General features: G+C 33.8%; 1 protein-coding gene across 39 annotated transcripts in view; it reads left to right on the top strand.

Annotated features, from left to right (window-relative positions):
- Positions 1-23,929, top strand: part of KTN1 (kinectin 1) — a 104,696-nt gene that overhangs the window by 71,346 nt on the left and 9,421 nt on the right. For 11 of the 39 annotated variants that reach the window (XM_055097614.2, XM_034937596.2, XM_055097612.2 and 8 more), the window contains 16 exons: positions 675-712; positions 1,631-1,721; positions 1,798-1,866; positions 2,339-2,376; positions 4,827-4,917; positions 7,327-7,395; positions 8,445-8,482; positions 10,295-10,385; positions 12,728-12,814; positions 16,020-16,109; positions 19,507-19,587; positions 20,344-20,433; positions 20,563-20,655; positions 21,407-21,478; positions 21,706-21,789; positions 21,949-22,032. In XM_055097614.2, coding sequence (XP_054953589.1) covers positions 675-712; positions 1,631-1,721; positions 1,798-1,866; positions 2,339-2,376; positions 4,827-4,917; positions 7,327-7,395; positions 8,445-8,482; positions 10,295-10,385; positions 12,728-12,814; positions 16,020-16,109; positions 19,507-19,587; positions 20,344-20,433; positions 20,563-20,655; positions 21,407-21,478; positions 21,706-21,789; positions 21,949-22,032 — 1,206 coding nt within the window. The remainder of the gene's footprint in view (positions 1-674; positions 713-1,630; positions 1,722-1,797; positions 1,867-2,338; positions 2,377-4,826; positions 4,918-7,326; positions 7,396-8,444; positions 8,483-10,294; positions 10,386-12,727; positions 12,815-16,019; positions 16,110-19,506; positions 19,588-20,343; positions 20,434-20,562; positions 20,656-21,406; positions 21,479-21,705; positions 21,790-21,948; positions 22,033-23,929) is intronic. The other 28 variants (XM_055097624.1, XM_034937602.2, XM_055097625.2 and 25 more) reach the window with 3 other exon arrangements.

A 23,929-nucleotide genomic window follows, 5' to 3' on the forward strand; every position in this document is an offset into this window, starting at 1 on the left:
CTAGCTAGTGATTGGAGATAATGTGTTGAACGAAACAGGTAGGATGAAAAGATCATACTTTTCTAATATAGATTGAGAGTTCAGGAAAGTCTCCTCCTGAGGAACTGACATCTAAGCCAAGAATCTGAAGGGCCTGTGAGAAGAGAGTGGAGGATAAAAGGTATTATCAGACTGTGTATGATTAAGAAAAAATTAAAAAAGGACATCATAGAGTACTGTTGAGTAGTTGGCCTTGAAAACTGGGATGGAGAAGAGCTCTGATACGGTAGGGAGGTGTGTGGAGAGTTAATATTCTAATTTTCAGTACTGTAGAAGTATGACTGGTCTGAGTGCAGTGGTGTTTACAACTGATTGATCACAACCAGTTACAGATTTCTTTATTCCTTCTCCATCCCACTGCTTCACTTGACTAGCCTAAAGAAAAAAAGCATCACATTAGTTAGACTTATTATTCATAACTATTTTCCTTGTCCCTCCCCCTTATTATTTTTAGTTTATTAATTTTCCTGTTATTGGAGTCAAGAGGAGGTAAACTCAAAACACATCTCATTTTGTCATGAAAAATTCAGCTAGTTTCTTTGTAATTTGAAGTGTACACATTATAAAGACTTATAAAGCTTAATAAGTTAAATTGAAAGGATTATTAATTGATTTTTCTGTCCTTTGTATTTCAGTTATCTATCACTTCCAAAGTTCAGGAGCTTCAGAACTTGTAAGTACCATTTATCTCATTTCCTTTTACTATTTCTTTTTCATGAGTTAAATAGAAGTATAATGAAAATTATAGCTTCTTGATTTCAAGTGGTGTTTTAGAAAATACGAAAATACTGATTATCTCAAAACTCCTAAGGGCCCTAAGTTTCTTATTTGGCTTTAACCTATTAAGTTTTTTTGTGGGAAGGAGGTAGGAAGTCTTTTCATGATTTATAATCCGAATATAACCTCAAATTGAGATGTTGCTCTTTGCCTATTTTAATAGCCATGTGAAATTGGTATCTTTCACATCCAGATCAATTGTAGTAAGTTTTCCAAATTTGTTTGTATTGACTTAAGGTGATACAGGGTAGAGGTACAGCTAAACTAACTTACTCATGTCTGGATATTCAGTGATAGAATGGTTTTCCTTAATCATCCTATGCTTCCTGATTTGATTGTCTCCAAAATCTTATATGCCTTTTTTTTGTTTGTTTGTTTTTTGAGATGGAATCTCACTCTGTCGCCCAGGCTGGAGTGCAGTGGCATGATCACGGCTCACTGCAACCTCCACCTCCCGGGTTCAAGTGATTGTCTTGCCTCAGCCTCCCGAGTAGCTGGGACTACAGGCGCGCACCACCACGCCCGGCTAATTTTTTTGTATTTTTAGTAGAGACAGGGTTTCACCGTGTTAGCCAGGATGGTCTTGATCTCCTGACCTTGTGATCCGCCCGCCTTGGCCTCCCAAAGTGTTGGGATTACAGGCGTGAGCCACTGCGCCTAGCCTTGTATGCCTTTATACTTGATAAGTTTTAGTTTAGTTTAATCAGCTGGTCTGTGAGTACTACCCAAAATATACTTTTTTCAGTGTCTAAGATTTTTGCTTTTTATGGTCATGTAACATTTTCATTTAGAGTTCTGATTAATTTATTATCAGATTAAAAGGAAAAGAGGAACAGATGAATACCATGAAGGCCGTTTTGGAAGAGAAAGAGAAAGACCTAGCCAATACAGGGAAGTGGTTACAGGTGAGAAATTAAAAACAATAAAAAATAGCCTTTTTATACTTGACTATCAATTTAATTTACGCCTAATCTTTTTAAGGATCTTCAAGAAGAAAATGAATCTTTAAAAGCACATGTTCAGGAAGTAGCACAACATAACTTGAAAGAGGTATAGTATAAACAAATTACCAACATGTTACATAAGGAATGAGAAATCTTTGTTTAAGGCATTAGAAAGTAAAGATGTTAATATGTTCTGAGTTTCTTGCCAGAAAAATTATGTTGTACCGTAGTTTTGTTGTTGTTTAAATAAGTTAGCTTTTATTTCTGGCAAGTCATACTTAACTGCTTAATCTGTCAACCTGAGCCTACAAGCATTTCCTTATCTCTACCTTTTCAAATAGACTCTTAGTTCATCCTTAACTATCTGTTTAAAGTATTAGTCTTTAATCTTTTAATAAGTATGAAAAATTATTTAATAAAACTCATTCTGTCCTTGCTTTATAAATGACCCAATCTTAAATTTACTGCATATAATTATGTTTTTGTTTTTATTGGTGGGTGATTCCATATATATGTTGTAGCACCTACAACATAACATTTAATGCTAACCGCATTAAAAATATGATTCTGTTTCTCAGGCCTCTTCTGCATCACAGTTTGAAGAACTTGAGATTGTGTAAGTATGCTTTAAGACCACATTTTGAAGAGAAACAAACGTCTCATTATTTTCCAGGGTGTGCTTGAATATAATGATGAGTTTCCTGTACATCATTAACTTTATTGTTAAGTGGAAATTATAATTCCAGACGCAAATAGGCTAAGTCTCTGTTGGGTAAAATAAAGGTTATTTAAATGCTTTCAGATACCTGGAGACTTTATCCTTTCCAAATCCATCAAACCCATTTTTTCAATTATTCTTTCCGCAAATATAGACTGGTTTTAAGTTATTTTTTAAAACAAAGTATGCAATTATTATAGAGATTAAACTTATTTCAAATGAAAATTAGTATTTGAATTAGATGTTAGTAACATCTCTGAATTAACCAAAAGATAATCTTAGCCATAATCTTGATAATGAATTTTAAACCTTTCTGTAATTTTAATTTATTTATAGGGAAAATGGAACTTGTCATATTATCCTGTGCTGAATAGGAAAACTGAATCTAGTCAGCATAAGAGGTGTCAGTTTCTGTAGATATGAATCTTAGAAAATGTTTTATTCTAGAGAGTCTGTTGTCTTAAGGTACAGCAGGTTACAATGGTGGGAAAGGGTATCTGGACCTGATCTTCTTGGCCCCATTTAAAATTGCTTTTAACAAATTTTTCTTGGTGATACCATTACTCTTTATTGATACTTGTTTTAAAGAAGTGCCGCGTTTTAAACTGTCAAGATATTGAGGATATTTATTAGGTTATTATCTTTCTAAAAATAAGGGTGATTACTCTGTTCTTGGAAGATTACTCATTTGTACAATTATTGTTTGTCTTTTGGCTATGGTGTAACTGTCGAGGTGCTTATCTCTTATTTGCTTGGAAAGCTTAGGGCCTCATTTCTGGCCTGTTTATAGTAGAGATATGTAGACCATTAAAGTAGGTAATTTTAGGTATATTTCTGCCTTACTTTTTTTTTTTGCCATTTTCTTTTTTAAATTAATAGATTTTATTTTTTGTGGTGGAGAACTTTTTATATTTATAGGGATAAAAGAGAGAAATACCAATTCTCCCTATTAACATCTTGCATTAGCATGGTACATTTGTTACAAGTGATGAGCCAATAGCAGTACATTGTTATCGTTGTTATTAACTGAAGTTCATAGTTTCCATTAGGAAACTATGTGGGTTTTAACATGTATAATGACATGTATCTATCATTACAGTATCATACAAAACAGTTTTACTGCCTTAAAAATCTCCTGTGTTCTACCTGTGTATCCCTCCCTCCCTTCCTCCACATCCCGGCAGCACCCCCCACCCAACCAATGATCTTACTGTCTTCAGAGTTTTACCTTTTCCAGAATTTCGTAGTTGAAATCATACAGTATATGGCTTTTCTGGTTTGGCTCTTTTCTTTTCTTTTTTTTTGGGACAGAGTCTTTCTCTGTGGCCCAGGCTGGAGTACATGGAGTGCAGGGCTGTGATCATGGCTCACTGCAGCCAGGACATCCTGGGCTCAAGCAATCCTCCCACCTCAGCCTTTCGAGTAGCTGGGACTACAGGCACATGCCACCTTGCCTGGCTAATTTTTTAGAAACAGAGTCTCCCTGTGTTGCCCAGGCTGGTCTTGATCTCCTGGGCTTGAGTGATCCTCCCATCTTGGCCTCCCAAAATGCTGGGATTACAGGCATGAGCCACCATGCTCAGCCTTGGATTGCCTTCTTTTACTTAGCAATATGCATTTAAGTTTTTCCCTTTTTATACATTTATCTCACTCTTCATGTATGCTGTTTTGTCATTTTTTTCATATAGATTTATAAGCATCTTGAAATTCTGGATCAAGGTGTGGTAAAAATAAGTGTTCAGCTCAACGAGTACTTGAGACTCTATTATGTGCTTTCTGGCATTGGGGATACCGAAATGGATAAGATTTCCTATCCTGAGGAAACAGTTAAACAGATCATTTTGATGGTGGTGTTATGCTAGCGGTCTATTGCTTAGGATGACCAGGGCAATTGAGATTCACTTGGGCTAGATAGAGTAAGATTTACGTCAGCATTGGGTAAGGGAAAAACAGATTAAATTATCCATAGCATCTCTTCAGTACAAAGGTTAGACATATTTTGTAATTTCCAGGGTCAACAAATTATGACTAAGATTCTTGGGGGCAAAACTCCTTGCTTTTGAAGTGGTAATTTTTGCAACAATTTGATAAAATATAGTTTTGTTCCTAGTTTTTGTTTTAGAGTTTCTTCCTAGATAAAGCCACATTTGCTTAAGAAATGTTAAGTATGACTGAGTAGAATGATCCTAGAAATATCTTTTAAAACAAACTTCTAAGTTGGTATAATATGGGGAAAAAAAAGCTGGTATGTATTGTTTCTGCCATCTTTTTTCTTAGGGGTGATATTGGAGTCTGGTTTTCCTTTTTTATGTACTTTAGTTAATGCAGATCTTTGTAAAAAATTCTAGGTTGAAAGAAAAGGAAAATGAATTGAAGAGGTTAGAAGCCACACTAAAAGAGAGGGAGAGTGATCTTTCTAGCAAAACAAAGCTGTTACAGGTGAATATGGTGACTTAAAATTAATTATTTTGTAAATTATTGTCTTTGCATGCTTTAAAATAATTTTTAACTGCTGCCAAAAAATAGAGTACAGAATGAGTCTCCCTCCCACCCAGATACTAGGTGTCATTATTGGCATATTTTTTGAGTAAGTACCCATGCATAAAATGTGTGTATGTATGTATACTTGTTTATTAAATACTCTGTTGAACTATACTAACTTGTATATTTTGCTTTCTTCACAATTAACAGTGTTTTCAAGATCTTAACATATAAAGCACATTTCTGCCTTAACTTTTAATAGTTTTATGATACTGGATGGTTATATCATTTATTTTATTTTTATTTTTGAGACAGAGTCTTGCTGTGTTGCTCAGGCTGGAGTACAGTGGCGTGATCTCGGCTCGCTGCAACCTCCTCCTCCTGGGTTCAAGCCATTCTCCTTGCCTTAGCCTCTAGAGTAGCTGGGACTACAGGCATGCACCACTATGCCCAGCTAATTTTTGTATTTTTTAGTAGAGATGGGGTTTCAGCATGTTGGCCAGACTGGTCTCGAACTCCTGACCTCAGGTGATCCTCCCACCTCGGCCTCCCAAAGTGCTGAGATTATAGGTGTGAGCCACCGCAGCCAGCATATATCATTTATATAACCAATTCCAGTTGATGGATACCTAGATTATTTAGGGCTGTTTTTTCTGCACAAACAATGCAGCAGTGAATATCCTTGCACATGTTTTGAATACTTTTACTAGTGTTATCTGTATCCTAGAAGTGAAATTCTGGATCAAGGCTTATGTAGCTTTTTTGTTTGTTAAAAGAGATAGTTAAATAGAAAATCAATATCTTACCTTCATGCAGTTAGTATTCACCTTACTTACAGAACATTGATTTGAAGTCATAGCAAATGCGTAGATGCCTACATTGTCTTGGATTAATCTTGCTCACATTACATGCTTCAAGGTTCGAGTCTACCACATTCCTTCTCCCTCTCATGTAGGTTCATTTTAAATTTTGTTAGACAATGCTAGATAGACCTGCAAAAGTGTTTTCACTAATTGACACATTCACCAACTAAGGGCCATTTCACCTTCTTCCTTTCCAACATTGACAAGGATAAAAATTTTTGATATTATACTTGAAAGATGGTAAGATTATTTTTAATTTGCATTTGACTGTGAGAGAAGTTAAGCATTTTTCATATGTTCAAGTCATTTTTATATGAATTGTCCTTTAATTTTTCCCACACTTTTTCCACTGAGTTGACTTTTTTTTTTTAACTAATTTGTAAGATCCTTTTTATGTAATAAGGGAAATTAAATAACCTTTTGTTATTATATGAGGTGATTTATTTTCCCCATTTTTTCTTCTGACTTCATTTGTGTTTTTCCCCTTTTTGGGAAATTTGAAACTTTTATGTACTCAAATATAAGTAATTTCTAGAGTTTTAAGTCTCCGGAAGAAAGGTATCTCTCTACGATCATAAAAATATATTCGGCTGGGTGTGGTAGTTCACAGTAGTAATCCCAGCACCTTGGGAGGCCGAGACAGGTGGATCTCTTGAGGTCAGGAGTTCGAGACCAAACATGGCCAACGTGGTGAAACCCCGACTCTACTAAAAAAATACAAAAGTTAGCCGGGCATGGTGGCAGGTGCCTGTAGTCCCAGATACTCGGAAAGCTGAGACAGGAGAATCACTTGAACCCGGGAGGCAGAGGCTGCAGTGAGCCAAGATCACACCACTGCACTCCAGCCTGGGTGACACAGCAAGACTGCCATCTTTAAAAAAAAAAAATTACATTTTCTTCTAATGTGTTTATAATTCTTTTTGTTTGTTTGTTTGTTTAGCTTATTTAGTGTAACTTATTTCAGTAAGCTGTAACAATAACATTGTAACCATTAAAAAGAGAAGGCTAGCCACATTATTAAATAATCCATCATAGCAGTAGTAATTCCGTTCCCCAGGGGACATTTGTCAATATCTGAAGACATTTTTGGTTGTCACAGCTGGGGCAGGCGGGCTGGGGCATCTAGTGGATGGGTGCCATGGATGCTTCTAAATGTCCAGCAGTGCATAGGATAAAACCCCCACAACAAAGAAAAATATCAAACCCAAAATGTTACTAGAGTTGAGGTTGATTTGAAATGTCACTTCATACTAAATTCTTAGAGCTATTTGGGTATATTTCTGGATTCTATTTTGTTCCATTGAGACATGCAAACTCCGCAGCTAGTACTAATATAAATACTCTAATTTCATCATATGTTTTAATGAAGAGCTTATTACACCCTTTAAAATTATTGCTATTTTGGAATTTTTCTAGCTTGTATGATCTGTTTCTAGCTTGTATGATCTAAGTTTATGTGGAAAAAATCTGTTTAGATACTGATGTTTAATTTTTATTTAATTAGGATGTACAAGATGAAAACAAATTGTTTAAGTCCCAAATTGAGGAGCTTAAACAACAAAACCACCAACAGGTAGGTATTATTAGATGTCTTGCCTTTCACTTATGTGGCAAAAAAATTATATAACCAGTGACATATGAGTATTTTTGCCATTTCTGCATTTTCATTGAGAATGAAGTATGTTTTATTTATGTTTATCAAATTTTATATAAAAGAAAGCAACTTGCTATGTCATATCCAAAGTAAAACAAATCTATAAAGTATACACAAATAATATTATTGCCTGTATTCCAGCTCTGTTTTGTATTTATGTGTGTTTTCTGATCCTAGAATTCTTAGCAAGTCAGTTTAAATACTGTAGAGGTTGGGTTAAAGATATGTGTACACTTATCTCCCCTCTTCCCAAATGAAACATTAGTAACTGGAGAGAAACTAACAAATGTATCATAAGCAATAGTCTACTACTATTTAAAAGAGGTTTTCAAGTTATAATTCTGCTTGGTAAAAACAAAAGTGTGTTTTTATAAAAGATGCTACCCAAAATAGCCTGTAAATTAATTTATGCATGTATATGGATAGACTTGATAGTATTTTGAGAAACAAATGAATTGGAGTCCTTGCAAACAAGAAGCTTGAGAGATTATTGTCACCAAGGAATAAATACCATATATGAAGGGCTGTGTACCTTTGCATGTTGATGTATAAATAACTTTGTTAAACGTGAGGAAACATAACTTGTCCTAGTTTTGCTTTTGATTTCTGGTATTTTTTTTTTTTTTTAAACTTGGAAGCTTAACATTTTTATGTAGTCAAATTTGAATTGTGCAGTTTGAAAATGTAAGGTGTGCTTCCATGCACATAGTGGGAAATTGATAAATACTTATTAAATGAAGAGTTCAAGTACGTTGCGACAGTAGAGATTGGATTTAGCATTCAATACATTTTACAGATTTGTACATGTTTTTATTAAAATCACTTGATTAAAGTCAGGGTTACTGGCATATGAAATATATACTATTTTTACTTTTGTTGTTTTCTTAATTTATATTTGAGAAAAGCTTCAATGTTTTTAAGTCTCCTGAAAAGTTTTGTTCTGAAATAACATTTAACTCTTTTGATAGGCATCTTCTTTTCCCCCTCATGAAGAATTATTAAAAGTGTAAGTAATAAGTTTGAGTCACAGTTTATAAAGTAGTAACTATTTTTATGTGATAAACCATTCTCAAATAAGCAATTTAGTGTAACTGCAAATGGCACCTGATTTTTACAGTTCTATTTGGATATCTTGAATTGCAGTTTAGAGTTGAGCAGTACTTTTGGCTAAGATGCTTTTTTTATGGTATTTGGATTTGAATATTTTGTTGAGGGAGATGTTTGTTTTTGTTTTTTTAGGCATTCAGAAAACATCAAATCAAGTTAAACTATACTTTGCAGGGTTTTCTAAATCACCTTCTATTATCTCAGTTATCTTACTGGGTCTTCTTTCTTCTAGATGTGATTGTGTAATTGAATGATGCAAATTTTGTCTTAGCTTCATTTTTTAAAAGAAATTTTAGGATAGATGTGGTAGCTCACGCCTGTAATCCCAGCAGCTGGGGAGACTGAGACGGGAGGATCACTGAGCCCAGGGGTTTGAGATCAGCCTGGGCAACATAGTCAGACCTAGTCTCTACGAAAAGTTTAGAAATTCCGGGTGTGATGGCATGCACCTGTGGTCCCAGCTACTTGGGAGGCTGAAGTGGGAGGATCTTTTTAGCCCAGGAATTTCGCACCATTGCACTCCAGCCTGGCACCAAGAAAAAAAAAATACATATATATAGTCTTTATGATTGTCTTTCTTAAGGAGTTTTTTTTTTTTTTACTGATACCTTTTTCTTGTTGGCCTGTAATTTTCTCTGTGAGGCTACATTTAAGGTCATTTCACATAAGTTAGTGTGTTTCAACATGTTAAAATGTCAACCACATTAAGTATATTAATAGATGATGTAAGTGATCTATCATTGGGAATATTGTTAATTTTTTTTCTTTTAATCTAAATGTTTTTCCATCTTGGTTGGTTTACAGAGTTGCTTGTTTACTAGGTTAGAATTATTGACTATTAAATCGAATCTTGAGTTTGACTATATAGAGAAAAGGTTGGCAAATATTTTCTGTAAAGGCCCTGATAGCATTTTAGGCCTGTGGGACCCATAGGTCTGTTTTATACATGTGTATATATATGTGTATATGTGTGTACATGTATAAATAAAACAACACTTTAAAAATGTAAAAACAGCTCTTAGTTTGAGGACCTACAAAAACAGACTGTGGAGTGGGCCCATAGCCCTAGTTTGCCAGCCTCTTATATGGACACTGATTCTCAGGGAAGAGCTATTTGTTATTTAACTTTCTACTCCAGCCACTCTCAACTATAACAGAATCAAATTATGAATCTTTGCCATTGCCTTCTGCGTTTCTGGGAAACAGTAGCAGAAAAAAACATGAATGTTGAGATTGGTATGAAAATGGCAAGAAAACACTGAGCTCATTTTAATATTATACTTTTGTTGTGGGTTAGCCATTTAAAGTTATAACTGATTCATTGCCCTCTGGAAAAAAAAATATATTTAAGGGACTGCTTCTACATCAGTTTTAACTCCTCTGAAAATAGCTACTGTGTACTGACCCAGGTAAAAATATAAATAGCTACAACAGTTCATATCTTCATAATATGTTTCTTAGGGGATGAGATTTCTCTTTAGCACAAGCCTGAGCATACCATATTAGGCATAAAAACTAACATTAGAAATCATTTCTGAAATTCATAGGATGGGCTTTGTATGGTCAACAGTAGGTAGACTCTTTAATGTACTTTTCAAGGTGCTATCTCTTGATATTTTTATTTTGTAATAGCAAATGTTGATAGGTAGGGATCTAAGTTGTATTACTGTTTACCTAAAATCTTGCTACATGTATTCATGTTCTGGTTTAGAATTTCAGAAAGAGAGAAAGAAATAAGTGGTCTCTGGAATGAGTTAGATTCTTTGAAGGATGCAGTTGAACACCAGAGGAAGAAAAACAATGTAAGTAGATCTTTATCAGAATGAAGCTTTTCTTTTTATTACTTTAACACTGAAATATGGTTCAGGAATTTTTTAAAAATCTACTTTTACTTTCGATTTCTTAATCTTTGTAAGAAAGTACTATTTTCTGTGTGTAGTTTTTTCGGGGGGCGGGGCATTATTGGAGAACAGTTTTTTTTAAGTAAGTGAAAAGATGAATTCTTATTCTTATAAATATTTAAATGTTGAAGCTATAATTATTATACCTTTAGTTATTTTAAAAAGCTAAAAATGCAATTGACTTTTTGTTGAACTTTTATTTGGAAAAACATGTTTTTCAGCTTGGTATTTTAAAATCAAAGATATTTCCTCTTAGATTGGGCTGGCCTTTTTGTAAACTAAAAGTAATGCCAGTATTCAAACCCAGTATACTCAGTAATGAGGTCTTTTGAAAGCCTTCTGGAACCTCCTCCTGCCTTTTTTTTTTTTTTTTTTAAGACAGGGTCTCGCTCTGTTGCCCAGGCTGGAGGTGGCATGAACTTGGCTCACTGCAACCTCGGCCTCCTGGGTTCAGGCGATTCTCCTGCCTCACCCTCCTGAGTAGCTGGAACTACAGGTGTGCACCACCATACTCAGCTAATGTTTTTTGTATTTTTAGTAGAGGTGGGGTTTTACCATGTAGGCCAGGCTGGTCTCGAACTCCTGATCTCAAGTGATCCACCTGCCTTGGCCTTGCAAAGTGCTGGGATTATAGGTGTGAGCCACGGCGGCGCCTGACCAGAACCTCCCATTTTTAACTGAGAGGTGGTTCAAATTTTGGTAATTAAGTGTGTTAGAGGCTTTAGAACCTGACTACATTTATACTAGAAAGGGAAGGGATAGTGCTTTCAGAAATATGAACCCTAATAACTTACTCTATAGACAAACAATTTAGTAGAATTTCTTAACTTTTCTCATACCAGAGGGCAACACCTGTAAGTAGAGTCCAAGCATTCTTGCTAGAGAAGAAATTTTTGTACACTGTAGTGTGATTGCTAAGACTTGAGCAAGGATAAAATGTTACTGAAATCTAGGGGAGTATTGCTAGTAAATGGATGTGTGTTTTCTGTTTTTCAAAGTTTGTGTTAAATTGTTAATTTAACAAGTTGACATTTTCTTGTACCCCTGAGTTTGTCAAAATTAGGTACATGAATTGCCACTTGTGTGTTGGTATAACAGTACTAACAGCATTGCTTAGCCACAAAACTTGAGGTGAACTTGCCGATATACTGCTAACATCTTAACTGTGTTTTATTATTGGAATTCTGAGATAAGGAGGGCATGGTAATGCAGCAGCAGCAGCAGCGCTGGAGACATTGAACCCGTGTGAAAAGAGCCAGGACACTGGAGGCCAGCAGATAGCAGTGTCAGTCTTTCCTTCTAGTTTTGCCACTTCATTTTCTGTGTATACTTGGCTCAGTTTCCTAACTTACTTGAGCTGTGGTTTCCCTATCTATAGAATGGGAATAAATACCTCATGGGGTTGTTGTAACGGTGAGAATTTGTGAACTGCCAAGTACAGTGGTTGGCATATATTAAGTAATAAATGGTGATTATTGGCTTTTTATTTTTCGTTGTTGGTTTTTATCTGTTTAGATTTCTCATTCTGAAAAAAAAAGACTGAAATATAGCAGATTATATTTGCGAATGAAATGCTGTTAAAATCCAGATCTCTCAATTTTTAATAACCTCTTTTGCCTCCAAGAGAATCTATTTTATAGCCTTCCAGCCTTCCCCTTTGCTTTGATCAACTAGCTCATACAATTCATGTAAGGTTGTTTTGTGGCATGAATGTTTGGCCATGCCAAGAAAGACATAGGACACAGTGGGTTACTATGGGATTCCTAGGTAGATTTGAAACATGTTAATTGTATTAAACCATAGAGAAAAAATGTTACACTGCAGTGGAAAGTCCTATGAGTGTTATTGGGCCTCGTTTAAACATCACATGAAAAGCTTTTTCTAATACTTCTATATTTGCTCTGTCTTTAATCTTCTAATGTTCAATGTACCTGAAATCATGTATGTATTCTTGGTTTGTGTCTTTACTTTTGAATGCTTTCTTCTTTGTCACGTGCATAGTAATTATTTTAAAAGCTGGCCTATTTGATATATATACTAAAACATGGAAAGTGGGCGTCTTTATTTTCTCATTCAAACTTCTAAACATTGCTTTTTATTTTTTTGCTAATATGCATATTTTCCCATTGAAATAATTTTGCAGTAACCAGCATTTAAATGCAGTGCAAAATACTGATGAAGTAAAAAAGCAAAAATCTTTCAATAATGGATAAACTGAAATCATTCTTTCTAAAAATGATTAGGACCTTCGGGAGAAAAACTGGGAAGCAATGGAAGCATTGGCATCAACTGAAAAAATGCTGCAGGACAAAGTGAACAAGACTTCCAAGGTTGTAATGCTAACTCCTAGAAACAATCCACTGAACAGAGAAAATCTGCAGCTTGTCTTAAAATCAGACTAAAGCATTTACTTTTACTGCAATTTAAATATAAAATCTCCTTATCCATATTTATCATCTCTATCATCTCTGCTTTTTTCATCTACTCCTTGAAGCTTTAATTTTGGGCATGCTGATTTGTTGTGATTACCTGATTGTTTGGGCTTTGTTGAGCACAACTTTAAGCTGAAGAGTCTCAGAAGACCGATGTTAACCTCTTGTCAGACAATATGCGCCTTTTGGGTTGGTTAAGATAACTTTCATGAAAACTTTGAACCAAAGAAATCTAGGTGAATTAACAAACACATTTGAATATGTAGGATGTGCCATAAACTAGGTGTTTTGGAGGGCACACCAAGATGTCTCAGATAAGGTAGAGAAATGATCAAAGTCTTAAATACAGGAAAGGCATCAACTTTGGGTGTGTTGCTTGGAATGGTTCCCTAGAGGTGGTGGACTGAAACTTCATGTATTACTGGCTAGCAATGACACATATGGCATGTTTAGATGAAATATTACTATCAAGGGATAATTCTCTTGACCAGAGTATGTAAAGTACTCCTGAAATATATAGCCCCATCTGTCTTCAGAACAATGGAGGACATTCTCCTTGAGCTCAAGTTGTACCATTGGGTGTGAAGATTTCTAATGAATTGTAATAGAGAAGTTGTTTTTAAAGATTGAGAAAATTGAATCTGCCAGTCCAGTTAAGTATTTTGAAAATTCCTGCCAAGAATAAATGTGAAACCAGGGGTATTGAATTTTGCAGACAGGTAAATGAAAGAACCTACATGATTAATTTTAGCACTATGAAAATATTTTGTGTGCCATGGTACTCTATTGAATCTTTAATATAAGTCTTAGTGACACCTGAAGGAATGTTTAAGCATAAAATAGTTCTGTAAATTTTTTTTTTTTTTAGCAAGTATACGTTTGTAGTTACATTTCCTATAGCTTAGTGGATTTGTATTTAACTATATCCCTATTTATCTAGCCATAATTTTCAGTAAAGGTTAAATTCGAGGTAGCTGAGAGGTATATTGGGACCTGAGAGTAGGAAAATCTAGGTCAGATAGGACATTTCATTATTATTTCACTGGGAGTGGTTGCAATTGTACAGTCATTTCTGTCAGCGATGAGGGTTTTAGTGTGGTTTCTGGTTGTTTATATTACTTTGTTTTTGATGGTTAAGAGCCACCTTTTTGGTTATTTTTTTTAGTGGGACTGGGTATGTGGGTGCTAATCACGCCATTCCTACAAGAAGTTACATGCTGCTTGCCATAGGCATTTTTGCATTTTATGATTCTAAAAGAAAGAATTTTTGTGCATAATGCCTTCTTGCATAGCTAAAGATCTACAGAGAATAGAATTGAAAGTCTTCTATATTTCAATGGAATTTAGACAATCCTTAGATAGCATAGGTGTAAAGGGATGTTGATTGACCCAGTGCCATAAATTATGTTGTGATGAAAAGGAACTATGTGAAACACTTTTAGTATTTTAACTAGAAATAAGTTACGGTCAGCTTACCTAAAATGTAAAGAGGATGATATGTGCTGTCTTTACAGGATTATTTTTAAAGGCTAAATACTCTTGAGGAGCTACTGAAAGAAACTCTTATACATTTCACTTAAAGATGGTATGCAAATTATAGTTCAGTTTTCAATATTAGATCTTTCCCAGATGTTAAAGTGGAATGGAAATTGCTGTCTATAACCAAACTACTGTGTCAGATGAAAACTACTTAGCTAAAATTGTTAATACCAAATAAAAGTAACTTCCCATGTTTGTGGCTCTTGGTTATGTTAGATACTTTTTTCTTTTAGTTAGTCTTTTTTTTCCCTTGGAAAGTTTTCAAAAAGCTGTTCCTCAGTGTCTCTTTTCCTAACCGGTTTTCTTTAAAGATTAGTACTTTGGTCAAATGATAAGAATTACCTCTTAATGTCCTTGAAATAGCATTAATTATTTTCCTTATTTTATGCAGTTAGGTGTATTCCTGAAAATTAGTGGACTTCATTGAATTATTGAAAATATCCTATTAAAACACCTATTGTAAAAATACTGCTGCTGATCTTTAACAGCTTTTTGTGTGTATGGAAAATGGCAAAATCTGTAGCTGTTGTGTAAATTTTCATGTGATTAGATTTTCTAAAATTGAAGTGTGTAGACCTTGAATCAGTGATAGATTTCAAATTTCACATATAAATGTTGGGGGAAAGATATGGTTGAGATGTTTCTAGCTTGCTTGCCTTCTTGTCACCTGTTGAACTTTGTGACTTGTTTTTAGATGATTTTCTTGGCTTGGTTTAGATATGCATTTTTATAGGGGTCTTTTTTTTTTTTTTCAGATCTTGTGGAGGTAGTTCAAATGTTAGATTTTTTTTTTTTTGGTGCGTGATAAGTCATTACCCTAATTTTGACAAACCATGGTTTTGAGTTTATAATTGATATCCATTAGACTTGGATTTAATATCAGCACATTTAGACTTAGACATTTGTAATATTTGTAAATTTATAGCAGAGTCCATATACAAGTGTCAGAACTAGTTTTTATGATGTGTGGCATTAGTGAAGTAATATGCCATCAGTTGCTCCTTGTTCTTTCTTTTTCCCATTTATGTCATCCATCAGATTTTGATGGTCCTCCTTGTTTAGCATAAATACTTCACATGACCTTGAAGTTGGAAATAAGAAAGTTACCATTTTAATGCCATGATGTTATATAGTCCATCAGTGATGCATTTTTTAATAGAGATATACCAGCCAATAAAGCTCAGTTGTGTTCCTCCAATGTGTATTTTCTACTATAGGTAGTTTATAAAGTTTTAGCTATAAGGAATGCTTTTTGTGTGTCTGATTTTGAATCGTTCCTGGACAGGCAAATCACTTGATTTCTAAATGCCAAGGAAAATGTCCATATTGTCAGATATTGCTAAGGCATTATTTGATATTTAGGATGCTTTAGAGATTTTGCAGATTTTTTCTTATGGGAGCATTTTAATATCTTAAAGTGGGAAATTTTAACATTTGTTAGTATTAAAAATTTTTTAAAACTTTTTCTTCCCGTAGAATTTAAAACACTATAGTTTTTTTCTTTTCTTTTTTTAAAAACATTCTGTGATCTTGTAAGTTTGATTTGGTTCATCTTCTGCTTTAGGAAAGGCAGCAACAGGTGGAAGCTGTTGAGTTGGAGGCTAAAGAAGTTCTCAAAAAATTATTTCCAAAGGTGTCTGTCCCTTCTAATTTGGTAAGACTAATTTATTATTTTTTTAACATGATGACATTATTCAAGAAAGGTGTGAATAAGCAACATCATTTGCAGTCCACTTGGTTTCAGTAGAGTGCTGATTTCTTGATCTTTCCTATTGTTAAGCTGGTGCTTTTCAGTAAAGATTAATAACTTGGTTCAAAACTCATTTCTATTTACCTGATACTATTGTTTCTATAAAATTTTATATATGAGACATTATTTAGAGGATTAAAAACATCATATTTGGGAAAGAAATGTTTTTTAATGCTAATAAAACCAATATGGTAACATTCTTAATGGCTTTACTTAAAACTTAATTTTAAGTGATTGCTTCTTAGTTTTAGCAACACTTCCTTAATGTACTTGATACTATGAACTAGGCTCTTTACATTTTAAAACTCAAGATTTTTGGTCATCTATTACCTTCTTCAAGCAGAAATCTTACAGATAATATAGAACAACTTGGTTTACTTGAGGTAGTACATGTTATCCTTTGTTCAGAGAATTAACAATAATTATTTGAGGGCAGAGAAAGTCAGTGAATGTGCATGTGAGTTTCCTAAAATAGAGTGTAGGGTCTTTTTTTTTTTTTTTCCTTATTTAATGGAAAACTGTTCAACAGTAGAGAGACAAGCATAATGAGGCCTGATGTACCCAGCATCTCTCCATAGCACTTATCAGTACATGGCACGCATATAAGCAATCTTGTTTTACCTCCCACCTTGCATTCCCTAGATTATTTTGAAGGAACTCAAACATCAGAGCATTTCTTCGGTAAATATTTCAGTACACATTTCTAAAACAGCATTTCTTTTTAAAAAGTGTGATATTACACTTAAAAATACATTCTTAATTTTGTATAGTATGCATTTCTCCAGTTGTCATAAATTGTCTGTTTTATTAAATAATAACTTATTGTAGTTTGTTTTAATCAGGATCCGAATAAGGTCAGTATGTAACTGGTTTGAGACATCTCTTAGATATTTTTTAATCCTCGGGTTCCCCGACTCTTTCTCAGCAACACCCCACCTCCTTTAAAAAAAAAACAAAAACAAAACTTAGTGGTTTCCTATGAAGTTTCCCACAGTTTGGATTTAGTTGACTGCATCCCTGTGGTGTTAGCATGTTCCTCTTTTCTTTATGTATCTTTTATGTATCAAATCTGTAATCAGGAATCTGATTCCTGGTCAGATTAAGGCTCAGTATTTTGGGGGTAGGGTAGAGTAGGGGCAAGACCACTTCATGGGCGGTGGTGTGCACTTTCATGAGGAGATTCGTAATGTCTGCTTGTCTTCCTTTGGCCCATTGGAACTTATTTAGGTTTGTTACCAAGTCGTTTTGACACAATGCTGTAAACTTTGATAGCTTCTATGCTTTGTGGTATGATAAGGTGCTCCTGATTTATCATATACATTTCCTGCCCCAAACATAGAATCAACTATTTCTCCAAGGAGCTCTGTGGGTGCTAGGGGTGGGGTAAGTAAACTTAATGGCTTGTTCTATTTGTAGTCTGAGTTAAGTATAGCCTACATTTATTTCAAGTAAGGAGACAAAACTCCTTTGTTTCCATTGTAACTATCGAGGATATGTTCCGATTTGATCAGTTTAGGAGATCTCTACCACTTTTGAGTTGAACTGATGAAATATCTAGCACTGAGTAAACGTATAGATACACTATCAGTTCTAGTGCTGTTGTTAAATTGAACCTAAGAGAAAGGGTTGCTATTAATATATTTAATTTTTTTTTCTTTGTGGCATAACCTGTTTTTGTTTCTACTTTATGGAAATAATATTGGGGGATGTATTTTTTGGCAGTACTTTATGAGCCAAGAGAATTAATGATTGATAATTTCTGTTCTTCAAAGATTGTATAAGATCACCAGCAGTAAAAATTTTCTTTTCTAACAGCAATACTACCCACTCTCAGTAACCAGATCTTTTTGACACTAGAAATATTTATAAGTCATCATAATATATGGATGATACTGTTTGGCTTTTGTTCATATACTTGTTAAAAGTTGAATATTTCTGCATATAGTCTACAAGAAATGTACTAAACTTTCTATGTGCTAACATTAGAGTCTGGCATTTTAGGTTTGTAAAGATTTGAAGGACAATAAACTATTTATGTTATAAAATAATAAAGCAATAAGCTTCATTAATATTAAGATAAGTCAAGATAATTAGTAGATATAAAAATATATAAATTTTTTTACTGTTTCCTTCTGCTGTTTTGCTGAGCAGTCAACATAGCAGAGATCTAAATTAAATGACCTAGAGGGAAATTTACAAACTTTAAGCAACAAAACTAGTTTTTTATCTTATTTTAGTTTATGTTGGGTACCAATAGTTGAAACTGTTAAGTAGGATTCTGATAGTGTACATTTAATCTTGGTTCAGATTTATAATGTGAGAAGGTTAAATAGTGTTTTAAAACTAATTTGATATTAAAGGTATTGTACTATGGAGTGACTCAGCATCTACTTTTGTTTTTTGCTATTTGATAGTTTACAGAGAATCCTGATTCAGCTGCATATGTAACAGTTTATATTATAGCAGTTAATAAAAATTTCATGAGTTTTTTTTCTTAAATTTAATCCAAAGACTTAAAAGAAGGAATAAGAGGAAATTTGATTTAAAGTATCTAACACACAGATACACTTTATCAAAGTGTAAAATTCAGATAAGCATCAATAATTTAGAGTAATTTATTCTAAAATTTAGAGTAAATGCCAAAACTGTAATACATGCATATTTACATCAGCTAACCTGTCAGCACAAATTGAGTTTTTGTTGGATTCAAACAAGTGAATGTGTATGCATATCACTTCTCATTAGGATTTTTTAAATACTGAATAATATTTCCTAATTTGAATGAAATAATTTTAGAGTCTTTGGAGCATTTTCATAGAATTTGAAATCCTCCAAATGGAACATCTTTATGAACTCAAAATACTTCACTTTCACTTTATGAACTCAAAATACTTCATTTTTGAGAACTGATTTACCTGGAAACAGTTTTGAAAAATTATTCTGGGTTTTTTGTGTTTTAAAGATTATTTGTCCTGGTGCTAGTAAGTGGTAGAGGCCAGATTTGAACCCAGGCTTTTCTACATGCAACTGCAGAATTCAGTTGAAAATACTCTTGGTTAGGTATATAATATTTTATTTTGATGGTAGGTACGTAGGTCTGTTTTTAGTGCTTGTTTTTAAAAGTGGGTTATGTCCAACTTATGCAGTAGTTACATTCCTCTTTGAAATTTGTAGCAATGTCCTGTTTGTCTGTGTAGGTTTCTTTTATAATTATCTAATTTGGTTATTTTAAATGTTTCACCTATTTTATTTGGATTTTTTTTCTTTGGAAATTAATGATTTTAACTTTTCTCGTCCACAGAGTTATAGTGAATGGTTGCATGGATTTGAAAAAAAGGCAAAAGAATGTATGGCTGGAACTTCAGGGTCAGAGGAGGTTAAGGTTAGTTCAGCAGATGAACTGTTTGTAATTTAAACATAGAAAAAAGAAGCAAATAAGATTTTGTTTTCATAAGCTTGGAAAAGATAAAAGATAATCGAATAAGGCTCTTTTGAGAAAGTGTACGAAGGTGATTTCATTTTGTTTAAATTTTAGTTGAAATACAGTAAGTCGTCTTTGCATTTGATTTGTTTACAAAGCTAGTGTTTGCCATTCCTTTAACTCTGTATTTTAATTGTTTCTAAAATTGAATATTTATCCCTTACTATCTTTTTAGCCTAGGTTTAAAAAGTAAAGATTAGTCGAGATAGGTAGAATCTCACTGGTTTGCTGAAGCATCCCCAAATACATCATTAGAGGTATTTAGAAACTGGATTGGTTTTTATCCTTGGCTACTGAAATTGGGGGGGATTTATTATTATTGTTTTCTTGTATCTCAAGTGGCATGAATAAAATCCTCTTTCCCATGTGTGTAGCATAGGCATTGTGACCATACTTCACATGTGGGTCTGCTTTGATCTTACCACCTGACTAAAGACTTTAGTACCAAGACTATTTATTATAACATTGTTTAATAAAAATGACCAAAAGGGTTATTGAATGAACTTCATCGCTACTTAGAAAGGTTGAAATGTAGTGTTTCCTTATAAAACACTTTGAAACCATTTATCATAATACAGTATTAAGTACTAAAACAAACTTGAAGCATAAAACTTTCTGGTAGAATTATGAAGTTTTTCTTTATTTCGTTCTTTGCAGGTTCTAGAGCACAAGTTGAAAGAAGCTGATGAAATGCACACATTGTTACAGCTAGAGTGTGAAAAATACAAATCCGTCCTTGCAGAAACAGTAGGAAATGATTTTTAATCTACATTTTGATTTTACTTTAAATCATTACCTTCTTCCTTCATGGCCTAAATAGTTTTATCTTGGCATTAGAACATGAATTTTTCAAAACAACTATACTTTTGTCTGTAGGAAGGAATTTTACAGAAGCTACAGAGAAGTGTTGAGCAAGAAGAAAATAAATGGAAAGTTAAGGTCGATGAATCACACAAGACTATTAAACAGGTATTTACAAAAGAAAAGCTTAGAGCAGTGGTTCTCAATGTGTGGGGCTTGAACCAGCAGCATCAGCATCACCATGTACATTCTTGGGCCCCAACCCAGCTACCAAATCCAAAACATGTATGTGGGGTGGCAGCAGTCTGTGTTTTCATGAGCCCTCCAGAATAGTCTAATGCCCACCCAAGTTTGAAAATCACTGGTTTTAAAGTATGACTAAAGGGTAATCATATAGAATGTAGAATGCTAGTTACAGAACTATTGTGTGATAAGGTAAAGAATACTGGGTTCAAAATCAGTTTTAAAGTATTTAACCCATAATATAGAATTCAAGAAAAAGTCATTCTTCTATTCGTGGGACCTGAATGTTATTTTGCAACCTTAATTTTTCTCCCTTTTACTTCAGCGTGATAAAGAGTACCATTACTCACTTATTTTTTGGGGCCAATGTGCAGAATTTACAGTTGCTGATGGTACTCTAATGCACTTGCAGAATAAATACAGCTGAATATCAGTTAATACTAATCAAAAATTAATCACTTTTAGCCGAGCCTAATATACAAATGGAGTAGGTTTGGACTACAATTTAAATCAAGTTCAATGTGACTCATTTTTAAGGTCTTTTAAAATTCATCTCTTTTAAATGAGATGCATTTCAAAACCTTGGAAGTGTCTTTTAATTGATCAGAATTCTACAGGATAGAAACTGCTATATCCTTGGTGGTTTACTTGGCCATGTAATTGTTTCACATTTCAGATGCAGTCATCATTTACATCTTCAGAACAAGAGCTAGAGCGATTAAGAAGCGAAAATAAGGATATTGAAAATGTATGTTATTTGATTGTTTTACTTGTAACCTATGGATTTGTTTTTAGCATTAACGGGTGTCTGAAGATCTATAGTTTAAGATTACTTTATAGTTATGCTCTTAATATCTTGGGTACTGTTTGAGTTGATACAGTTTTATATTCGTAAGTGTCATAATTTTGTCTTGTGGGGAAATATTATGAAAGGAAATTTTAAGTGTGTTAACTTTTCCTTTGTTGCATTGCTAGCTGAGAAGAGAACGAGAACATTTGGAAATGGAACTAGAAAAGGCAGAGATGGAACGATCTACCTATGTTACAGAAGTCAGAGAGGTACTTAGAACAGAATCTTTTCAAACTTGCTTCTCAATTCAGATTAAGTTTATAACAGTGATATTTCAGTATAAGTTGTTTGTGGCAGAGCTTCCGAGTAGCATACAAAACATGGGCTATCATAAGGAGATCAATCTTAAACTCTAAACTTCATTGCAGCTGAAAGATCTGTTGACTGAATTGCAGAAAAAACTTGATGATTCATATTCTGAAGCAGTAAGACAGAATGAAGAGCTAAATTTGGTAAGAAGCTTGTCCTCCACTGGGTATCAAGTAGGCACTGAAAACACTTTATTGACATGTGGAGAAACCATCCAAGCTTTTTTTTCTTTGCTAACGTCTTTAGCTTGGCCTTTTTGTAAGTCTAAGATAATCTTCATATTCCAATGATTCCTAAGATTATCTTTCTTTTCTTGACTCCTAAAATGATCCTTCTTTTCTTAGCTCCTAACAATGGCATGTTTGGCTTCCAACTCTTTTTCAAAATTTTCCATGTTTTATAAATCCTATTTTCTCAAACAGCAGTCTTTTCTGTGAATAAAGAAATGAAATAAAGATTGGCTGAGTTACGAAGATTTTCTTCTCAGACTATCATAGTTAATGGGGCCTTTTATTTTCTAACCTGGGAGAAGATTATATTGAAAGTCAAAGACACATATTCTTCATTCAAGGGCAGTAATCTAATCCAGTTTCTAATTTTAACCTAGTCTCTCTATATATTACAAATATTAAAAAGCATATAAGAGTCTTTATTATCAACATATTATTTAGAGTATAGTAATCCTAAAAGCATAGGCTTTGAGATAAAGTTAGCTAAATGTCTTAAAACATATAATACCCTGTATTCCTATTCTCAAGTTTTCTAAAAACTGTACTGATTGTGACAGACTTAGCTATTAGACAAATATGGCTGTCTTGCTCTCTGTTTCAAACAGCAATTGTTATGTCTTCCTTGTGAGTTAAAAATTGTTACAGCACAAGGATTAGATTTTTTTTTTTAAGTACCTTAATAAACTCTCAGAAGATTACAGAAGTAAGTTTTTTCCTTACCCAAAGTTCACCCTGCCCAGTTTGGAATTTTCTTGTTAGCATTACTCCATGTACCAAGAAAACTTTAACTCATTCATTTGTGGTTGGTATCCTATGTTATGGCAAAAATTTATGGGAATCAATTTTTAGAGTAGAGCGGTATGAAATACAGGTTGCGTATTCTTTATCTGGAATGCTTGGAACCAGCAATTTTGGGGGGGATTTTGGATTATTTGTATTATATGCTTGCTCTGTATGTGTCCCTTATCTGAAAATCCGAAATCTGAAATGCTCCAGTGAACATTTCCTTTGAGTGTCATATCAGTGCTTAAAAAGTTTAGGATTTTGGAGCATTTCAAAGTTCAGATTTTCAGATTAGGGATGTTCATACACACAGAGCCCTACACACACAGAGCCCTACACCTCTAATTTTTAAATCTTTGTTTTATGTACCAATGTTTTACTTTAATTGAACTCATTCACACTGCATTGTGAGACTGGTTCTATGCTATGCATTGCACAGATTAGGACTGTGATATGTCATGGCTATAAGTCCTCACTCTATGTTTTTAAAAAATCATTTCTAACTAGTTGTTAGAGTTTTACTTATTAACTTTGGTGCTTAGTGGCTGACTCAACAGTTACATGGTTACATCTCCACTCGGCTTAATGCTTTATTTTGATTTTTTATCCCTCTACTTCTGTCAGGAGATCATTTTGAGTGGTTGTTACTTACTTTTTTTCCCTAGTCTTGAGTTTGGGATCTTTATTTTAATGTTTGTTTGCTCAGAATAACTGCTGCTACTTTTTATGATAAAATAGCTTTGTTTGCCTGTACGTGCTTTGTGTATTCTTGGGCCAAAAGATTAATTTCTCTGATGGAGAATATTAAAACTCAAAGTTGTGTAAAGGACCAAAATTTATTTGGGTACTTACATAGAATTCCTCAGATAAAATTTCCAAGTGGAATTTCCCTCCGCCCCACTGCCACCCCTTTTTAATTCTCCCTCCAATTTTAAATGTCACTGCCTTGTATTTCCCCCTTTGGGCCTCTAGAACTGTTTCAAAAGTGCCCATGGGTGGGAAGCAAAAACAATTACCTTACGAGAAT

This window comes from Pan paniscus, chromosome 15 (assembly GCF_029289425.2).
Source record: "Pan paniscus chromosome 15, NHGRI_mPanPan1-v2.0_pri, whole genome shotgun sequence".
In the NCBI taxonomy this organism is placed as follows: domain Eukaryota; kingdom Metazoa; phylum Chordata; class Mammalia; order Primates; family Hominidae; genus Pan; species Pan paniscus.